The sequence below is a fragment of the Dipodomys spectabilis genome, unplaced genomic scaffold (assembly GCF_019054845.1).
Source record: "Dipodomys spectabilis isolate Male_0828 unplaced genomic scaffold, ASM1905484v1 ptg000046l, whole genome shotgun sequence".
Classification (NCBI taxonomy): Eukaryota; Metazoa; Chordata; class Mammalia; order Rodentia; family Heteromyidae; genus Dipodomys; species Dipodomys spectabilis.
In genome coordinates this window covers 5963655-5984471 of record NW_024870723.1, presented here as the reverse complement: position 1 = coordinate 5984471, position 20817 = coordinate 5963655, and the positions used below count along the sequence as shown (strand labels likewise).

General features: G+C 35.0%; 1 protein-coding gene across 1 annotated transcript in view; it reads left to right on the top strand.

Moving 5' to 3' along the window:
• Positions 1–20817, top strand: part of Megf9 (multiple EGF like domains 9) — a 90025-nt gene that overhangs the window by 27570 nt on the left and 41638 nt on the right. The window contains exon 2 of the mRNA XM_042678619.1: positions 15964–16165. Coding sequence (XP_042534553.1) covers positions 15964–16165 — 202 coding nt within the window. The remainder of the gene's footprint in view (positions 1–15963; positions 16166–20817) is intronic.

The following is a 20817-nucleotide window of genomic DNA, read 5'->3' as shown; positions in this document are numbered from 1 at the left end:
TTCTGTTCAAGGCTAGTGGTCTACTACTTTGAACTACATCTCCACTTCTGGTTTTCTGGTGGATAATTGGAGATAAGAGTCTCAATGGATTTTCCTGCCAGGGCCACCTTTGAACTGTGATCCTTAGATTTCAGCCTCCTGAGTTGCTAGGATTACAGGTGTAAGCCAATGGTACCTGACTCCAAGAGACCTTGCTTCACTTCTTTTAGATATATACTCAGAAGTGGGATTATTGGATCATAAGGTAGTTCTATTTTTAATTTCTTGACCTGCTGTATTATTTTCTGTATTCATACCCTTTTATGATCTCGGCAAGACTCTGGGTTATAGAGAAAGGAGCAAATGGGATATACGAACTCATAAGTCAAATAGGAAGAAAAGACAAAGTTTGCTAGTATAGAGGTAAATTTCACTTAGTTGGTCCTTCCCCTTTAGATATTTTAGCTGTCCTTGCTACTTTAGAAGTCAAGAGTTTATTTATCTATCTGTTTATTTATTTATTGATCACTGGTCTCTAGGAATTTCTGAGATTGTTACCCTCAATAGTGCTTTAGTGAAGATTAGGAGGAGTCTGAGGGTTGTGTACTGTATTTTTCTCCAAAGAGTCCAGTTAGTATGATGCTGCTCTGAAGTGGGCTAGAACTGTGTCAGGACCATAGAATGCAATTCTACTTATGTATTTGCAGGCATGACCAGGTTCCTTAGCATCTTTGTGCTTCTGAGTTCTCGTTAAAAAAAGTGAAGCCTCCCAATCTACTTTAGTATAGTGACTTCTAATCATCTGTGTGTCTGTGTCTGTGTGTCTGTGTCTGTGTGTCTGTGTCTGTGTGTGGTAGTAGGGAGATAATTGTGTTACAGTAATGATGTGTGCAAGAGCAGGAGCCAGAAGTAGAGTTACAAGAGAGGTTTCTTCTTTTCCAATATGAAGTGTTACCCAGATGCTTAGTCATGATGATAAAGCAAAGGACTTCACAGCTTGCAGCATACAACAGTGTTTATACCGAGTGTGTGAGAATTCTGAAGGATAGCAGCAGAGTGGGAAGAGTTTGTCAACAAATTTGGAGGATTAAGAGCATTAGATAGGGAACATAAAGTGAGAGATAGTCCCTTTCTAATTCCAAAAGCAAAATGGTTTTATTTAAATGTCCTTTGGAATGACTCAGGCTCGGCTATTTTCCTTCCCTTCAAATCTATTAATGTTCAACCCATTAGACAACTATAGTATTTTCTACCTTGCAGTATTTATTTATTCAGAAAGCCAGCAAACTTAATTTTAGAGTATAGCACACAGAAATCCTATTCACTGTGCCAAACTGTCTGTATGCTTGAAGAAACAGTCCTTACTACTTACTTTATCCAAACTGTTATTATCCTGTTAAGTCAGCAATAATTTACTACTAAATCTATTGCCTCTAGTTTCCCTTCAAGATAATCAAATCCCAGCTGGACTTTTATGACCAAATGACCTTAGGAAAATTAATTTCTTTATGCCTAAATTTTGCTGTTTTATCCTCTTTATAATAAAGTCTATTTATCCTCTATAATAAAGTCTATAATGGACTATTTTCTAGGGTTCTTGTAATTTTTTAGTAAATGAGTGCATGTAAAGTACATAAAACCAATGTGTGGACTACAGTAAGTAAATGAGGAAAGCAAGAAAGAAAGAAGGAGAGAAGAAAGTAGTTACTATTGTCACTACTCTTGCTTATGACAAACCTTTTGGGTAAGTCAGACTCAGTTTGCAAGTTTGTAGCAATGCATCTTTCTGAGTACCCCCACCAGAGTCTAGGATGGAATCTTGGTAGTTAGGGTTTTACTGATTTTCCAAGTGATTTTGAGGCTGGTTGTGCTGGGTTCTTGTTTTGAGAATCATTGCATGTAAGATTAAAAACATAGACTCCTAAGATTAGAATTCAGGGGCCAGGATATCTTTGTAACATGCATTTTTTTTCTTTCCTCTCTAATAGTCTGTTTTAAGTGAAGTAAATAGGTTTTCTTTATATTTATTCTTCTCCTCTACACCCCAGTTTGTTTTGGATAGAATGGCTTCCTAGCAATGGATTCCTAGCAATCCAAAAACTACATAAACATATTTAATATATTTAATAATTGGTTGAGTATTACTATTTAACTGAGTGGGATCAACTTCCTTGTTTTGAAATTAGGAAACAGTTCTTAGGATACATTCCCTGGTACCATAGGATAGCAGCTTTTAATTAACCTTTCTTTTCACTTTCTTTGTACTTCTCTTCTCTGGATGAAAATTGTGAGCAAATAGTTCCAGGCTTTAAGTTGCTCAGCTGTCTTTTGTAAACAGAGACACTAAGGCACATTTAATCCTAAACTTAGAAGCAGTAGGCAGTTCTTGAAATTCTTTTTATTTTTGTGTTTTCTGTTATTTTGGTTATAAGATTAAGAATAAATGAAATTAGATCTCTTTTAGTGCTCAATTTCTTTCTTTCTCTTTCTTTGTTTCTTTGTTTGCTTCCTTCTCTCTCTCTCTCTCTTTCTTTCTCCTCTCTTTTTCTCTGTTTCTCTCCTTCCTTCCCTCCCTCCCTCCCTTCCTCCCTCCCTTCTTCCTCCTTCCCTCCTTCCTTCCTTCCTTCCTTCCTCCCTTCCTTCCTTCCTTCCTTCCTTCCTCCTTTCCTTCTTTTTGCTTGTGTATGTTTGTATGTGCACACGCCTGTGCATACCAGTACTAGTGCTTGAACTCATGGCTAGAGCACTTTCCCTTAGCTTTTCATTCAAGGCTGGTGTTCTACCACTTTAGATACATCTAACTTCTAGCTCTTTGCTGGTTAATAGGAAATAAGTGTCTCATGGTTTTTGTTTGTTTGTAGTACTGGAGTTTGGACTGGGCCTTATACTTGCTAAGCAAATGTTCTACCACTTGAGCAATGGCCTTTTCCTTCTAATTCTTGAAACACTTTTAAGTTAGGTATCATTATTTCAGTTTGCAAAGAGGGCATGAAATTTAAGCTACGAACAGTGGTTTCAAGTTTGAACCTAAGTCACTTGTCCTCACAGACTGATCTCTTTTTATGGCTTGGAACCAGATTTCAAGTTATTTAAATTCACTGTATTTGTTCTTTCTCTCCTCTCCTTTCCTTAAACTTGGGGATGCTATGGACATGCTGTCCATGGAAAAGCTTATATACATTCAAGAATAGTTGCTAAGATGGGAAGATGAATTTTCAAGCTTCTTGGAAGTAGTAGATTAATTCTTTTAGTGCATTCTAAATTTAATAGTGGCCTGACAAAACAAAATATTAAAACAATTCTTAGTAAATAGTAAAATTGGTTTTGTTATATCCTTTGAAAACATATACACATGGAAAGTGGAGGCACCAAAGATGTGTTTTACTTAGGTTCAATTAACAATCGGCAGTTTAGCATTGTCCATATCTAGCACTCCTAATTTAGCACACTTGTTTTACAGAGATACTTGAAATGCTAACTAGTGGTATTGTTTTAACTTTGAGAATGCATTTGAATGAAATAAACAGATGACAAATACTAAGTCATATGTGTGTCTTTGGCTCAAACAATATTCATCATCCAAAACAATATTCATCATCCAAAAGCAAATTCAAGGTGTTCTATGTTAGTAATTGAGAATTAATTTTGCAGCTTATGCAGCTGTTTTCTCTCACTATACCATTTGGTAACGATTTGATTACAGCACTTGCTTACAAAGAAAACAAATTGAAAAAAAATCTTTAACATAGGTAGATTTTTTTTTTTCTCTCCTCTTTCGTCCCCTTCTTAAAAGAAGAAGGAAGGCTTTGTGGTAAACTGAGATGAGGAAGGACTTTTAGAGTTAGAAAAACATGATTGTCATTTTGCCTGCAAACACTTACTATATAGCCCTGTGGTCTTGGGCAAGTATTTTGCTTCTCTAAGCTTTTTTTTAAATTTATTAATAAATTTGGACTTGTAATCTCTATCTTTGCAAAGTTGTATAAAGTTAAATGCTTATGCAAATAAAAATTTTAACAATGGTTGGGGCATTGTAGATAATAGTAAATGATGGTTATGTATTTGTCATAATTAACAATAGGGCTGACTTTTTGATCTAATCATCTCTAGACAGTTGGATCCACCATCTTTGGGGATATATCATATCCAAGCTATAACACTGATTTAGAGATTAAGATAAATAGTTGTATGAAATAGTTTAGTCTGTTTTATCAACAAGCTGCTTTGGTTGAGAAACCTAGAATCTATTGTTTGCCAGATACAAGTTTTTCAGTTACATCACAACATGTAACTTACAAATAGAAGTCTGGAGGAAATCAAAGGAAAACAATTAGGAATAATAAGCGTTTGTTGACATAATTGTGTGGACATGCAAAGTAGAAGTTAACAATTATTTACTAATGCTAATTAAAAATAAATGGGAGGGGCTAGAAAGTTGGCTCAGTGGTAGAGCACTTGCCTTGCATGCCTGAGGCCCTGGGTTCGACTCCTCAGCACCACATAAGCAAAAAGAAAAAAACCGGAAGTGGCACTGTGGCTCAAGTGGTAGGGCACTAGCCTTAAGCTGAAGAGCTGAGGGACAGTGCTCAGGCCCCACAACCGGACCAAAAAAAAAAATAAAATAAAATAAATGGGAAAAAATACAGGTCCTACTACTACGGATACTATTATTGATAGTGATAAAGTTTAGAAAATAATATCAGCAAGATATGTATGAAACTGATACACATAATTCTTAAATTAGAAATGTTTATTAGTGATATAAAAGAAGTCTAAAAGTATTATTTTAACTATAAACTCACACTCGACAATATAAAAGACATTTAAATGTTTATAAGTGGGAAAGTTGAATATTCTACAAAGTATTCTGCACATTAGTTTTTAGGATAAACGGAAAGTTACTATAGTTTTATTGGAGGAAATGTTGTAGCAGAGTACAAATAGAATAAAATAAATAACTATGAATAAAGAAAATGTAAAGAAGAATAAATACATTGAGACTTATCATAAAGCCATAGTTATTAAAACCTTTAAAAATTTTACCAGTATGAGAACAGACAGATCAACTTAAAAATCAAAAATAGATTCTGATGTTAAAAACACATTGACATTTGATATACAAAGACCTTAGTTTGTTTAATTCACTTGCTGCTTAAAGGATATTTGTATCGTTTTCAACTTGGTGATCATGAATGAAACTATTATAAATATTTAGTTACAAGCAGGTGAAAGAGCACATTTTCTTTTCTTTTGAGTAGACATCTAGGAGTAGAATTATTGGGTCAGATAACAGGCATATATTTAACTTTATCAGAAATTATCACATTACCCTAAGCGTTTCCATTGCAACATGTTAGAATTCTAGCTGATGCATCTTTATCAGCACTTAATATTACTATTAGTTTTTTTTGGCTGGTCCTGGGCCTTGAACTCTGGGCCTGGGTGCTGTCCCTGAGCTCCTTTTGCTCAAGGCTAGCACTCTACCCCTTGAGCCATAGCTCTGCCTCCAGCTTTTTCTGTGATTAATTGGAGATAAGTGTCTCATGGACTTTCCTTCCTGAGCTGACTTTGAATTTTGATCCTCAGATCTTAGCCTACCGAGTAGCTAGGATCACAGTCATGAGCCACCAGTGCCTGGCACTATTACATTTTTTTTTTAAAGCCATACAATTAGGTATATTGTAGTTTGTCAATATAAATTTTAGCTTACATTTTCCTAAAGAAGATACTGAATATCTTACCAGTGTCTAATTCCTTTCTCTACTTAAAAAAATTGTACTGTTTGTTTTCTCCATTATTAGGTTTTCAGAATTTCTTACATACTTTCTTATTTGTGTGTGTGTGTGTGTGTGTGTGTGTGTGTGTGTGTGTGTGTATGTGTGTGTGTGTGTGTGTGTGTGTGTACTAGTACCAAGGCTTGAACTCAGGGTCTGGTGCTCTTGCTTGGCTTTCATGATGACTGGTATTCTACCACTTGAGCTTGGCTTTTTTTCCCAGTTAATTGGAGATAGAGTCTCACAGACTTTTCTGCCTAGGTTGGCTTTGAACTGCAGTTCTTAAGTCTCAACTTCCTGAGTAGCTAAGGTTACAAGTGTGAATCCTGTTCCAGTTTTTTTTTATATATTCTTGATGAAAGTCTTTTGAAAGAAATGTGATTTGTAAATATTTTCTTCAAGTTTGTGACTTTTGTTTTCATTTTCTCAATAGTCGTTTGAAGAATAAAGTTTAAAAAAAAATTAAATCTAACCTGTGTTTTATTTCTTTTTTTAAAATTGTTATTATAAAGGTGATATACATAGGGGTTACAGTTACATAAATCAGATAAAGAGTACATTTCTTTTTGATCAATGTCACTTCTTCCTTTGCTCTCTGTTTTTTCTCTGTTCCCATCCGCAAATTGTATAGTTCATTTTCCATATAATGTCTAATGAGAACCACTGCTGCATTTGTCCACAGTTTGTCTCTCCATTTCTGTGTCTCCCTTACGCTCTTAAAGAACAATAAATGAACAAACAAGGCAAAAAGGAAAGCAAACAGAAACAACAACAAAGAAAATGATTTTTTTAATGGACTTTATTTTTGGTGCTATATCTAAATGCTCTTCACCCAACCTAAGGATTTATTTTTTTAAATCAAAGTGTTGAAGTTTCACATTTTATATTTAGGGTGATGGTCCTTTATGATTTTTTTTCCAAGATTGAGGTTAAGTTGAACTTCATTCTTTTATGTATGGACATCCAACTCTTCTATCACCATTTATTGGAAAAGTAAAAAACAAAACTATATTTACATTGAATTAATTTTTCACTTTGTCAAAAATGACTTGATGTTTGTTTGGACCTTTTTCTGGGCTATTTTCTCCTTGGGGCTTCTTTTATGTTTTTTCATCAATAACACATTGCCTTGATTTCTGCATCTGTACAGAAAATCTTAACAATATACTCAGTTGTGAGTATACTAACTTTTTAAAAAATCTTTTTAAATTCGTTTTTTCCTATTTATTTTAGAATCAGCTTGTGAATATCTATGAAAACTCTTGAGACTGATTAGGACTCCTAGAATCTGTAGATCTACTTATTTATTATATAGATTTCTAACAAGAGGATTACTAGCTGTACCAATTGTTCAGTAATAAGCCAACAGCAGTACAGGTGGCCACATGAATTCTGACCTTTTATTATTTTTATTAATGATAGATGAAAAAAGTTATCCACATTTTATTTTTTTATTTTTTTGGGTCTGGTTGTGGAGCCTGAACTCTGGGCCTGGGCGCTGTCCCACAGCTCTTCAGCTCAAGGCTAGCGCTCTACCACTTGAGACACAGTGCCACTTCTGGCTTTTTTCTTTTTGCTTACGTGGTGCTGAGGAATCGAACCCAGGGCCTCATGCATGCAAGGCAAGCGCTCTACCACCGAGCCACCTTCCCAGCCCATTATCCATATTTTATAGATTGACACTCTACAACTCAGACTATTTACATTTGCTGAAGGTTGTAGAATGAGCTAATTAGCAGCAAAGTTTGTTTTTAAGATGTTCTGAATCTGCTGTTTTTTTACTCTGCTTTTTCTAATTACTGAAAATATTTCTTATTCATCATACATTTTCTCTGCATTTTTAGTGCATTTATATTATTATTGCAAATGTGATGTACAGAGAAGTTACAGTTACATAAGTCAGGTAACGAGTACATTTCTTTTTCTACACTATTATCCCTTCCCTTGCTTTCTCCCATGTTTTCCCTCCCATTTTCACTCATATGTAGTATTGTTTTCAACCAATTTTAATAGACTCGTTTTTATACTTCTTTTTTTTTTTTTTAATCAGTCATGGGACTTGAACTCTGGGCTTGGGCGCTGTTCCAGAACTCTTCAGCTCAAGGCGAACACTCTACTGCTTAAGCCACTGTGCCACTTCCTGTTTTCTGGTGGTTTATTGGAGATAAGAGTCTCATGGACTTTCCTGCTTGGGCTGGCTTTGAACCATAATACTTAGATCTCAGCCTCCTGAGTAGGTAGGATTACAGGTGTGAGCCACCAGCCCCTGGCTGTTTTTATACTTCTTATAGTAAAAAGAGAGAGACCTTGGGGTTAATCAGTTTGGATGCTGGACTCTTCTCCAGTCCTGACTGATTGTATGATATGTTTTGTTTCTTTGAGACTCAGATTTCTTACTCCATGATACCTATATCTCAAGACAGTGGTCGATACAGTGGGCCATATGTGTATAGTTTCTAGTGCATTGTCTGGTAATATGAAACATACTTAATAACTGGTAATACTACCTTTGTTATTTTGTTTTGTTTTTTTGGGTCCGGTCATGGGGCCTGAACTCTGGGCCTGGGTGCTGTCCCTCAGCTTTTCAGCTCAAGGCTAGGCTCTTCCACTTGAGCCACAGCACCACTTCCGGCTTTTTTCTTTTTGATTATGTGGTGCTGAGGAATCGAACCCAGGGCCTCAGGCATGCAAGGCAAGCGCTCTACCACTGAGCCACCTCCCCAGCCCCCTACCTTTGTTATTAATAGTAAAAGGTAGCTGTTACCTTCCCAGAACTTGTCATTTAATCTCATTAATTAGATTAATTGTCTTTGAATTGTGGAAAACTACAATGAACCATGGAGCAAGCAGCACTAACAACATGGCCTTCATTGTGGGACAGAAAAATGTCTATAAAATCTGAATTAATATTACTCTGTTATTTTCATATGTTTACCATAAAGCAGAATAAATGCTTTGCTACAGTAAACTGGGGCTTTATAAAACTAATGCTTAAAGCTTTTCTACATTTCTATAGTTTGGTTTAACTCAGGAAGCTCATCAGCTTTAATATTAAACTTTTCAAAGATTTGTGAGCCTACTCTGACATAATATAAAAATGTGAAATGTAATTTGAGTATCAATGTTATGCTAGTGTCAGACCCTTTATAAAAAATAAAAACTGGTTGATAGTTCCTTTTCCCTAGAATGAAGCCTTTCCAAAATTCGTTTTCTCCAAACCTACAAAGATGAAATGTGACCTTAATAAAAAGTACATTTTTTCTAGTACTAGAGATTGAACCCAGGACCTTACTCATGCTAGGTAAGTATTTCAACATTGAAATATATTCCCAATCCAATAAAAAGTAGATATGAAAATACTGTGTTCATTTAGCAGGCCTATAGTCAAGATAATATAATTTGTTGATTCTTAAAGAATCATTGTACAGTGAGAAGTTTCAGTGAAATATTCCCTGATTTTTGACAGACATTTCTCTTTATTTTTTAATTTGAAAGTCAGGGGAAATTTTTTTTTGTAGATCTTCTCATAAGAAAGGGTAGAATTTTATATTGAATGGATCAAATGGTAGTTATATTCACATTCATTTTCCTGATGAGAGTAAGGCTTTACAGGATGCATCTCAAGGTAAATAAATAACTATTTGAAAAAGTGACAAGAATTTTATTTATCTTTATCTTTCATTTTTCCTCTTTTCTGTCTTATTCTGTGTAGTACTAGTTACAACCCAAAACTGAAGTTGGAGCCAAAGGGAAAGGTGATTTTGTTCCTTTGAATTAAACAGCATTTTAAATCTTAGACTATTTTAGAGTTTCTTATTTAATAATGGGATGAAACATTAATGACTTCCATTTATCTTAATTATTGCATTTACTTTGAAAAGGATTGAATCACTAGTTGTGTCCTTTAGTTAATGTGTATCTTAATCTACCTGAAGTTTGTGGCACATGAAGGCATCCCTCCAATAGAGTTTAAGAGTTGAATCTTGTAAAACCTCATGGCTGTTTTTTTTTTTTAAGTTTTATTTAAAAATTTACAACCAAGGAAGGGGTTACAGTGCCCAAAAAGAAATATACTCATTACCTGACTTATCAGCATATCACCTTACTAATAACAATAAAAACTAAAAACAAATTTATGATCAATCCAGTTTACTCATTTGATGCCCAGTTCCATTAGCTGTGATAAATATACAAGATATAAATATACCAAGATACAAAAGTTTTGTCACCCTCAAAATTTGCTTTGTAGTTAGCCCATCTCTTCTAACTGTAGTTCCTGTCTCTGCTCCAATAGTTTTGCCTTTTCTAGAATGTCTTGTAAATGAAATCATTTAATGTAGCCTTTTGAGTATGGCTTCTTTTATTTAGCACAATATACTTCAAACATGTCTATTTATTTGCATGTGAATGGTTTATCCTTTTTTTTATATATTGCTTTTGTGTGGTTGTACCTTAGTCTGTGCATTCACTAGTTGAAGAACGTTTGCTTTTCAAGTTGTGGTATTATAAATTTATTTGCTATAGCTATGTCTGTGTACAAGTGTTTGGTGCTGGGTATATGAAAGACCCAGGAAATGTTGTTCGTATGTCCAGGTGTATAATTTTATCAGGACAGGTGTTTTTGTACAAAACGAAACTTAAGGGACTTTAAGTAAAATTACTCTTTTACTATTATTTTTAAGTAGTTGTACAAAGAGGTTACAATTCCATAAGTCAGGTTATGCATAGGTTTCTTGGTCAATGTCACCTCTTCCTTTGTTCTCCCGTGTCTTTTCCCTCCTGTCCCTACAGTAAACATTTTCTTTTCTGTTTTTTCAGTACTAAAAAAAGTTCATGTGCTTTAATTTGATTTAGAATTAGGTTTGATGATTGCTTTGAATACTTGCATCAAAACCATTCCATAAGTTCAAGTTCTCAGAGGAAGTATTGTATTTCTCTAGGCCTTAAATTTGTTTTTTTAAATGCTCAAAGCAAGTTAGCACCATATCGTTTCTTGTTTTTCTTCATGGTTCAAATCAGTTCATTGTTCTTTAGAAACACAGAGAAAAAGAACATAAAAAAATTGCCTAAGATGTGTTTTCTTTTTTCTTTTTTTCCCAGTCATGGTGCCTGAACTCTGGGCCTGGGCACTGTCCCTCAGCTCTTCAGCTCAAGGCTAGAGCTCTACCACTTGAGCCATAGCACCACTTCCAGCTTTTTCTGCTTATGTGGTGCTGAGGAATTGAACCCAGGGCCTCATGCATGCAAGGCAAGCACTCTACCACTGAGCCACCTTCCCAGCCCCAAGACGTGTTTTCTTTATGACCATTTGTATTACTCTCATCTAATTTTTCTACTCTATGAATTTTTCTAAAAATGATAGGGCTTTGGAAGATAATCTGCTACTCATTGAAAAAGTTTATTCCATATTTACTCTTATGCAATCGAATAAGCTTTTTGACATTTCATACATACTATCTACAGTTAACTTTTGTATCTTCTTCATGTTATTTCATCCCCATTAATCTCTTCCCTGTTGACTTAGCATTGATCATGTCACAGACTCCTTTATGTTGCTCTGTGTGTCTTTAGTCTACCTCATTAAAAGTCTGCCCTTCTTCTGTTGTCTTTGGCTATAGATCTTCCCCATTGCTTCTATCAATTGAGATTTCCTTTCTTTTTCTTTTTTTCATATTGTCAATTATTAAGAAAATTGTAGTATTTCTACATTAACACTTGTCCAGTTCTAAACCAATGTCTAGAACTGTAAAGGGTCTGAAATTATACTCTACTTAAAAGGTAACAACTTGTCTTGACGTCTTTAATGAGTGCTCATAATGTCACACATTTATTTATTTATTTTGGGTCCGATTGTGGGGCCTGAATTCTGGGCCTGGGCGCTGTCCCTCAGCTCTTCAGCTCAAGGCTAGCGCTCTACCACTTGAGCCACGGCGTCACTTCCGGCTTTTTTCTTTTTTCTTATGTGGTGCTGAGGAATTGAACCCAGGGCCTCAGGCATGCAAGGCAAGCGCTCTACCACTGAGCCATCTTCCCAGCCCCATGTTACACATTTATTACAGTTGCTCATACTTCATTTAACTTGAGTTATTTCATTAGAGGTTGATCACTGGGATAGCTCTTTGGATTCTGAGCTACAAACAAAAGATTGTACATGCTTCTTGACCCTTGATGTGCTTTGTTCTCATTTCCTTTACTTTCATAATTTTGAGGAGAAGAATTAGCATCTTTGTCTTGATATGTCTGTTGCCTTCCTACCACTAGGCTTGTTGTCACTATTGTTGAAATACTTTGCCATTCATCCTGCTACTATTAGAATGACTTGTATTGTGGATATATAATCAACACATTCATTTTTTTATCCTCTCTGTGTTCATCACTATTCTCTTTTCTAGATATTCTGGTTTATCACAAATTGTGTTTTCTAGACATTGTCCAAAAAAGCTATGGCAACCCATTCCTAGGCTTTTGCAACTCATCCATAGGATACAGCAAATCTGTGGGTTATGAATCTAATATCTGCATTATGTTTATGTTATTTTATCTGTCATTTCTTCCCACCTTCTATTAATTGTTGTATTGCCTTGTGTAGTACTTCCAAACCTCACTTTTGGAGCTGTATTATAGGTACTACTATTAAGCTATGTTTACAGAAGAGACAAAGAAAGCATAAGGAGGTTAGGTAATTTGCCCAAGAATATTAAGGTAGTAAGAATTTTTAACCTTAGTTGACTAGTTTTATACGTTGTTTTGCTTTAGTTATTTTCATACGAGAGTTAAAGGTAGTAAGGGTTATGTTACACAGTAAGGGAATTTCATAGAGTACACTTCAGCCTATACTTGGAATAAGAGATATGTCTGAATATGGGAAAGAGAGATAACATTCCAGAACATTGCACAGAATGACAACCAGTTCAGAAATAGGACTAATCAAATCATAGTATGTTCAGGGGGATTTTGAAGATGCTGGGTTTACCTTATAGAAATAACAAGTAACCAGCTGGGTGCAAGTAACTCACGCATGTAATCCTACCAAAAGCCAGCCAGGGCAGGAAAGTCCGTGAGATTCCTTATCTCCAATAAACCACTAGAAAACTGGAAGTGGTACTGTGGCTCGATTGGTAGAGTGCTTGCCTTGAGCTGAAGAGCGCAGGGATAAGCACCCAAGCCCAGAGTTCAAGCCCCACGACTGACCAAAAAAAAAAAAAAAGAAATAACAAGTAACGACCGACAAAACAAAAAAAGAAATAAAAAGTAACCACTAAACTTGGTTACAACTGAAAGTTTATCCCTTAGATTTGTATTGAAAAATAGAGAATGATTTTTGTCTCTGAATTCTTACATTAATTACATTCCATAAAACACTGCTAACTATATCTTATTTATTGAAAACAATGATTCAGTTTTCAGATGGAAATATTTTATTAGTAAGAAAATCATAGAATTAAAGTCAATCTTTATTACAGACTTTTTTTTGTCCTTATTTTTATTGAAAGAGTTCTGTCCACTGTTGGATAATTTTAGTTAGTTTAATTTGTGATGAAATTGATCCAGCAGAAAAAGTTGGATGTATGTTGAATTTCTGCCAAATATCCCAAGATAAATGTTATTATAAGCGTTCTGGTCATTCTTGGTGGAAGCGAGTTCTTGCCATGAAATTGTCATTGGCAGGCTTACAAACCATACAACATGGCTTTGTTATATACAGAACCCACTAACCACACATGCCAAGAAGGTAGATATCATATGAAAACATGTAAGTGTCAAAGAAGTGTCATGTTTACATTGTTTAGTAAAAGTAAAAGTCTTTGTTTTCTTTTCTTTTTTTTTTTTTTTGCAGTACTGCATATTGATTCCAGGGCCTTACACTTACTAGGCAAACACTCTGCCACTGCTACATTGCCAGCCCCAAAATAAGGCACTTGATTGTGATGGGAAGCAGATTCACTCCCTAAACTTGGAGCTGAAAATTGTGACTTAGTACCAATGTTTGAAATATGCAAAAAAAGGAAAAAAACCCAAACCACCAAAACCCACATACACAAATCATCTATCAACATATGCACTCACTATATATGCATATATATTAGCTTTATATAATATATATAATACATATAATATATTAGCCCTATATTTAGTTACAGTTTTGTAAGTCAGGTAAAGAGTACATTTCTTTTTCAGTGATGTCACTCCTTCCCTCACTCTCTCATTCTCTATATTTACAAATTAAAAGAAGTGTGAAGAGCTGGATACTCATGCCTATAATCCTAGCTATCCAGGAGACTGAGATCTGAGGACTGTGCTTCAAAACCAGCCTGGGCAGAAAAGTCCATGAGACTCTTATCTCCAATTAATCACCCCAAAAAACCAGAAGTGGAGCTGTGGCTCAGGTGTTAGCCTAGAGTATAAAAGCTTAGGGACAGTACCCAGACCCTGAGTTCAAGCCCAAAACAGGAATTAAAAGAAAAAAAAATGTGAAGAGTAGGGAAATAAACTGACACCAAAGCTGAGGAGCTGAAGAAAATGCAGTGGAGAATTGGCCAAGAAGGAATTTCTTTGTGGATTCCTTTGTTTTAACTTGTGTGGGTATGCTGCTTGCGATTACATAAGGTATTTTGGAGCTTAATTCCTTTTTCTAGAATAGAGAAGTAAACTGCTTTATGAAACTTTCTACTTGAGATAATAGACTTGCAGTTATTCAGTAATGTTTTTGAAGTAATAAAAATAACATTAAAGGTTACTTTTTTTAAGATAAAATTTTATCAGTATACCATTTTATTTGGTACCTTACCTAGTCGCCATCAGTTAATTTGTACCATACATTTGGTTGGGCTCTTCTACCTAAATTCATTGCTATTTTGGAATGAAGCCTGTTCATAGAATATAGAAGGTTTTATTTTTCTGCAGTCAATGTTAACTACATCTCTTTCTGTATGCTCTGTTAAACTGTGTTCAAAATCCTTTCCTTTTGTTGAGTAGAAATACTAGCAAAAACTAAATTAGGCTTCTAAGTTATTTTCATCCAAAGAGCTGTTTGAAATATATCTAAAGAAAAAATATTTATTTTCTATATATTTTACAGATATAAGCAAGATACTCAAATTGTGGTTGGTTTTTAGTCTGATCAGGATGAACGAATAAACTTCTCTGGATTTGTTTACCATTTCCTAACATTTAAATTTTGTAATATTTCTTTATTAATTCCTTCCTGGATGGGACATTTAGTTTAAGATTCTAGCTGTGGAACAATCCTGCATGATCATGTATAGGTTGACATCTGAGCCTTAGGCCTTTGCTATTATATAATGGGTTATTTATTATTTAACATGTTGTTATTTTTAGCATGTTTTCTCAGTTCTAGGTAGGTAATCCTGCCTGTGGAGGTTTCCAATTCAGAAAAAAACTAATAAATATAACTACATACACTTACATATATACTGGATTTGTAGGGTAAGAAGGGTGGCAATGAAAGTGGAAAGGAAACTGAGTGGGGTAGCTATATAATTAAAAACTGTAGCTAGGTGCATACTGGTCGCTCACACATGTACTCTTGCTACTCAGGACGCTGAGATCTGAGGATCGTGGTTCAAAGCCAGACAGAACAGGAAAGTCTAGGAGACTTTTATCTCCAGTTAACCACCAGAAGTATTAGCTGGAAGTAGAGCTGTGACTCAAAATGGTAGAGTGCTAGTATTGATTAGAAAAACTCAGGGACAGCTCCCTGAGTTCAAGCCCCATGACCAACAAAAACAAACATTCAAACAAAAAAAAAAACCCAGACTGTATATAATTTAATATATTGTGGGGCTGGGAAGGTGGCTCAGTGGTAGAGTGCTTGCCTCGCTTGCATGAGGCCCTGGGTTCGATTTCTCAGCACCACATAAGCAGAAAAAGCCAGAAGTGACGCTATGACTTAAGTGGTAGAGCGCTCACCTTGATCTGAAGAGCTGAGGGACAGCGCCCAGGCCCAGACTTCAAGCCCCACAATCGACAGAAAAAAGGAAAAAAAAGATAAAAAAAAGTATATTGCATCATGTACATTTTCCAATTTAAATAAACTAAACAGTAGAGAAAATAACTTGGAACTGGAGCCAGTTTCATCTAGCCCTACAAGTTTGTCACAAATATTTATTAAGGAAAATAAACAGTGTTCAGTTTCTTAAAAAGTCATTTCATTTGGTTAAGAATATCTCTTTCCCTTCTTCCTTTTCAGAGTATATGTGTAACTGCTCAAGGGTTGGAAGCCTCGATGTGAAACGCTGCAATCAGACCACAGGGCAGTGTGAGTGTAAATCAGGTTATGAGGGTCTTCACTGTGAAGCCTGTGAGAAGGGCTTTTACCTGAATCACACTTCTGGCCTCTGCCTGCCATGTCACTGTAGTCCCCATGGAGCCCTCAGCATCCTTTGCAACAGGTAAGCAGCAAAAGGTGGAGGTGAAGTTCATTGTCCTTTAGTAAAGAGAGAAATAAATAAATAGGCTACTGGTCTTAAAAGCCTAGACTGGCTTAACTATAGGGAGAGTCAAAACATCTGCAAAATGTTTTGTATATTTTTATTCCCTCACTTTATATATTTAATATTGGGGTTAAAAATTCTGATAATTTACTTAGTTCTTAAAGAGCGGGCCACTGATTTTTCTTTGTGATGGTTTTCAAAATTTCATGGGAAAAAATGATTGAGGAAGGAATCTACTTTCTGGAAAGGCTCACTTTTAGGCATTTGCAATGGAAATGTCTTTTTATATTAACTTTTTAAACTAGTGGCAAATGGACTGAATTTACTCTGTTTACCAGTATATTTTCTATGCCAAAACCATAATAAATTACCTTTTAAATAGTGTGTTATTTGGAGGTGACTTAATCTAGTATAACTATGTCATATAATCTAAAGTTTTCTTTCTACTACCCGAGAGTTATGAGTCTTTGGCCTTATATGAGGCTCTTAGCTTTTTGGGGGGGCCATGTCACAAAGCTGAAGAGATAATGTTATGGAAAGAACATAAGCTTTAGAACCGGTGTTACCTGGATATGGATCCAAGACTGCTTGCTTTATGTGTTGCTATGTGCCTTAGGCTAGTCATTTATTTTCACTGACTTGGTTTCTTCTCAGTGTATATAAAATGACTAGTGTATATCATTCAATCAATTCCTGTTTGCTTTAATTTTAAGAGAATATTGTTGACTTAAATGCAGAAGCTTTTTAAAATAACTTTTAGTTCCTTGGCAGAAAAAATGTTTTATATTCAATATCTGTTTTAGGTGCTTTATAAATCATATCATATTACTGTATAATATTGTATTTTATACTTCTTAAAGTACAGAAATGAACTTGACTGGAAAGTCTAATTTCAAATACAACAATAAATCAACATTTATGAAGCTTCATATTTTAAAATAGTAATTTGGGGCTGAGAAGTTGGCTCAATGGTAGAGTGCTTGCCTTGCATGCATGAGGCCCTGGGTTCGATTCCTCAGCACCACATAAGTAGAAAAAAAAAGCCAGAAGTGGTGCTATGGCTCAAGTGTTAGAGGCTAGCCTTGAGCTGAAGAGCTGAGGGACAGCGCCCAGGCCCAGAGTTCAGGCCCCACGACCGGACCTCCCAAAAAAACAAAAAACCAAAAACCAAGTTCCTGGAAGTCAAATCTTTTTAAAGTGAAGAATAGAAGCAGTAGTTCACAAAGAAGTGTCTCATACTTAAGTCACCTACTTGAGTATGAATAGGAATTGTGGTATTTGTTTTGTATTGGTAGGCTACAGAATAAATTGTTTATTATAAAAATTGCTTATTTTCTTCCATTTTCATAAAAACCTATATAATTTAAAATTCAGCACTATATATTTTAGAATAATAACTAAAATCGTCTTTGAATATGTCTATATTAATTTTTATAATAAACATTTAAAATTAATAGAATACATGCTAGGCAATATCCTAAGCCCTTTGTAGTTATTCACTTAATCCTCATAGCAGCCATAAGGGATAGGCACTACTATTGTATTCTTATTTTACAGGTAAATAATGCAAGGTGGATAATTTGTCTACTTTACTAGGCGGTAACCAGTAAGTAAAAGAGTTGAGACTGAAACATTTTCAGTTTAGATCTAGAATGTATACTCCTATCTACTATACTGATACAGCCATTCTCAAAATTTCAAATATTGAATAAATAGGCTATTATAAGAAACTCTGATGTTGACTAACTACCTGTTATTTTAGTATCTGATTCTTGATTATCTTGCTGTTCAGACCACCTCTCTCTAGGAATTTTGTTTAGTTAGCTTTTGGTAATCAAACCTTTACCCTGGCAGTGATGTAGTTCATACTGTGTAAATAACTCTGCTTGGTAGGGGCTGGTCCCAGTTTTAGTTTAGTAGATGTTTTAGAATATGAGGCTATTAGCCCTTTGATAAATAGATATCCATTTGTGATAGGTTTATATGGCTTTCTGCTTGAGTAAAAACAATTTTGCTTTTGCTCTTGTCACAAAACATAATTTATATAAGATTATATATACAAACTAGAAAAACACAACAAAAATAGTTTTTAAATATATAGATAATGCATAACTAGTGTAGTTAGAAGTAGGAAAAGAACAGAGATAAACTGAAATAATAAGGGAAAGCTTCCCCAAAGGGAAGGAAATGATGTGTGCCTTGTAAGTTACGATTCAAGGAAATAGCTGAGAAGAACTAGCCAGGAGAAAAAAACAAAAACAAAAACCCGAAGAATTCTAGTACAGATCCTAAAATTATGCAATGAGATAGAAATTCTATCTCCTAGTCCTACTAAAGTTTTCTTGTCTTGACTTTCCTGTTTTCTTTTTAAAAATAAGTGAAAGTAGGAAAGTAGACTAATTCTATCCTTATTCTCTCACACATATGAAACAAACAACTAGCTTTTTAAAAATTCATCCCTTTATTCTTTATGCTCATATATTTCAGTGGGTGAGCCAGATGTGGGTTGAGCAATGTCTTTGTATGCAAACACAAAGACCTTTATATGCTGACAGATGGCCACCCCCTCACATCTCTATTGGTGTTCCAACCTGTTTAATTGGAAAGAGTTGGTTTACAACATCTGAACTTTTCATGTTTGCTTTTGGAACACATTTCTAATGTTTTCCTGACTCACAATTACACATATGCTCAATAAGTATGAATGGATTGTATCTTGTCTCAAAAAGCAGTATGCTAGTGAAAGCCCTGAATGTCTTCATATAGTTCTTAAAATATTCTCAGATTTGATTTTATATATAAATACTTTATATGGGGTTTAGATCTTTGAAAATATCCACGGTAATATACAAGACACATCATTTTATTCTATTTTATGATAACAAGTTCTATAAAGATTGAGTATCTTTTTCTATAAAAATATGTGTTTGCTGTTATAGAGTGTATTTTGAAGTATTTACTACTTTGCATTTTCAATTATGGGAAAATGCCCCAGGACAGAAGGTAAAATTTTATTCATGAAGTAAACCAATGCCAACACAAATTTTAGAGAGATGACAAAATACTCCAAGGCTCACATATAAGGCTCTGAAAAATCACCTTGTGCAATATTTGCTTGTGAATACTCCTACTTTTTACTTTGTCTATAATTGCACATTGTCTAATGTTGAGAAGAACAATAATAAAGAAAGCTGTCATTTTGTTTACTTGTTTCATTTAATGAAGAGTTTACACTTGACTACTTTGTCAAAAGACATTTTCCTTGTTCTCAAGAAATAGGTTAGGGGAAGGATAGCTATATAAACAAAGTATTTGTGAAGGATGCAAGGAGGTCTTAAGAGGAGTTTGAGTTTAAATTGAGATTTTTTTTTTAAATGAGTAGAAATTATTATGAAAGAAAAGGATACTCTGTTTCAAATAGTTTACTAGTTTTTAAAGATAAAGCTTGCTAGTGGTGGGAGGAAGTGTTGAAATAAAGCGGTGACAAGAGGTGAAATAATTGTCTATGTTTCCTGTTGTATCTACTTGAAACAACAGATATTCATTAAATATATGGTGAGTGAGCAGAATAAAAAAGAATGAACGGACCATAAAGGGGTCGGTATACCATATAAGTACATTTCTCTGTTGAAGAATGTTGACTAGGAGGTGGTAACAGATTTGGTTTTTAGAAAAAAATTACTCTGTCAGTTTCATGAATAGAGAGAGTGAGGTCAGGCTAGGAGACCAGTAAGAAGGATATTGGAGCAATTTCAAAAGGAGTCTTCTTCTATTGTCATTGAAAGAAGAGGGGTGATTTAAGAAACTGTTTAAAAAATAAAATTTGTAGTTTGCTTACATGTATGGAGTAAAGGAGAGGACTATTTTTTTTCTGGCGTAGGCATGTGAATGAAAAGAAATTACACTAACTAGATATAGATATAGAACACAGGAAAGCCAGGCACCAGTGGCTCATGCCTGTAATCCTAGCTACTCAGGAGGCTGAAATCTGAGGATCACAGTTCAAAGTCAGCCCGGGCAGGAAAGTCTGTGAAACTCTTATCTCCAATTAATCACAGAAAAAGCCAGAAATGGTACTGTGGCTCCAGTGGTAGAATGCTAGTCTTGAGCAAAAGTAGTTCAAAGATAGTGCCCAGGCCCCTGAGTTCAAGCCCAGAACTGGTACAACCCCCCCTCCCCCCCCCCCCCCACACACAAACCTAGAAGGAAAAAGAATGAGGGAGGATAATACCAGAATACATTGCAGTTATGTATGAAGACAACATAAAAAAAAACACACTGAAAGATGTTAAAAAAAATAGTAGGTAGATATGTGAAGGAGTTATTCCAATTCAAGTAGAATATACATATGTACCAAATACCATAGTTAAACCCCTCAGTACATTAATATGCACTAACAAATGAATGGCAAGAAAATAAAACAGGCTATGTTGGCAGGTTGGGGTCGTAATAAGTGGGAATGAAGAAGGTGAGTGGAGAGGACAGGATGAATGAGAGTGAATGTGGTCTAAACACCTTGTATGCTTATATGGAAATACAGCAATGAAACTTGTTGAAATTGGTTTGTGTATATGAGGTGGGAGGTAGGGAATCCTGGGGCTTGAATCCTG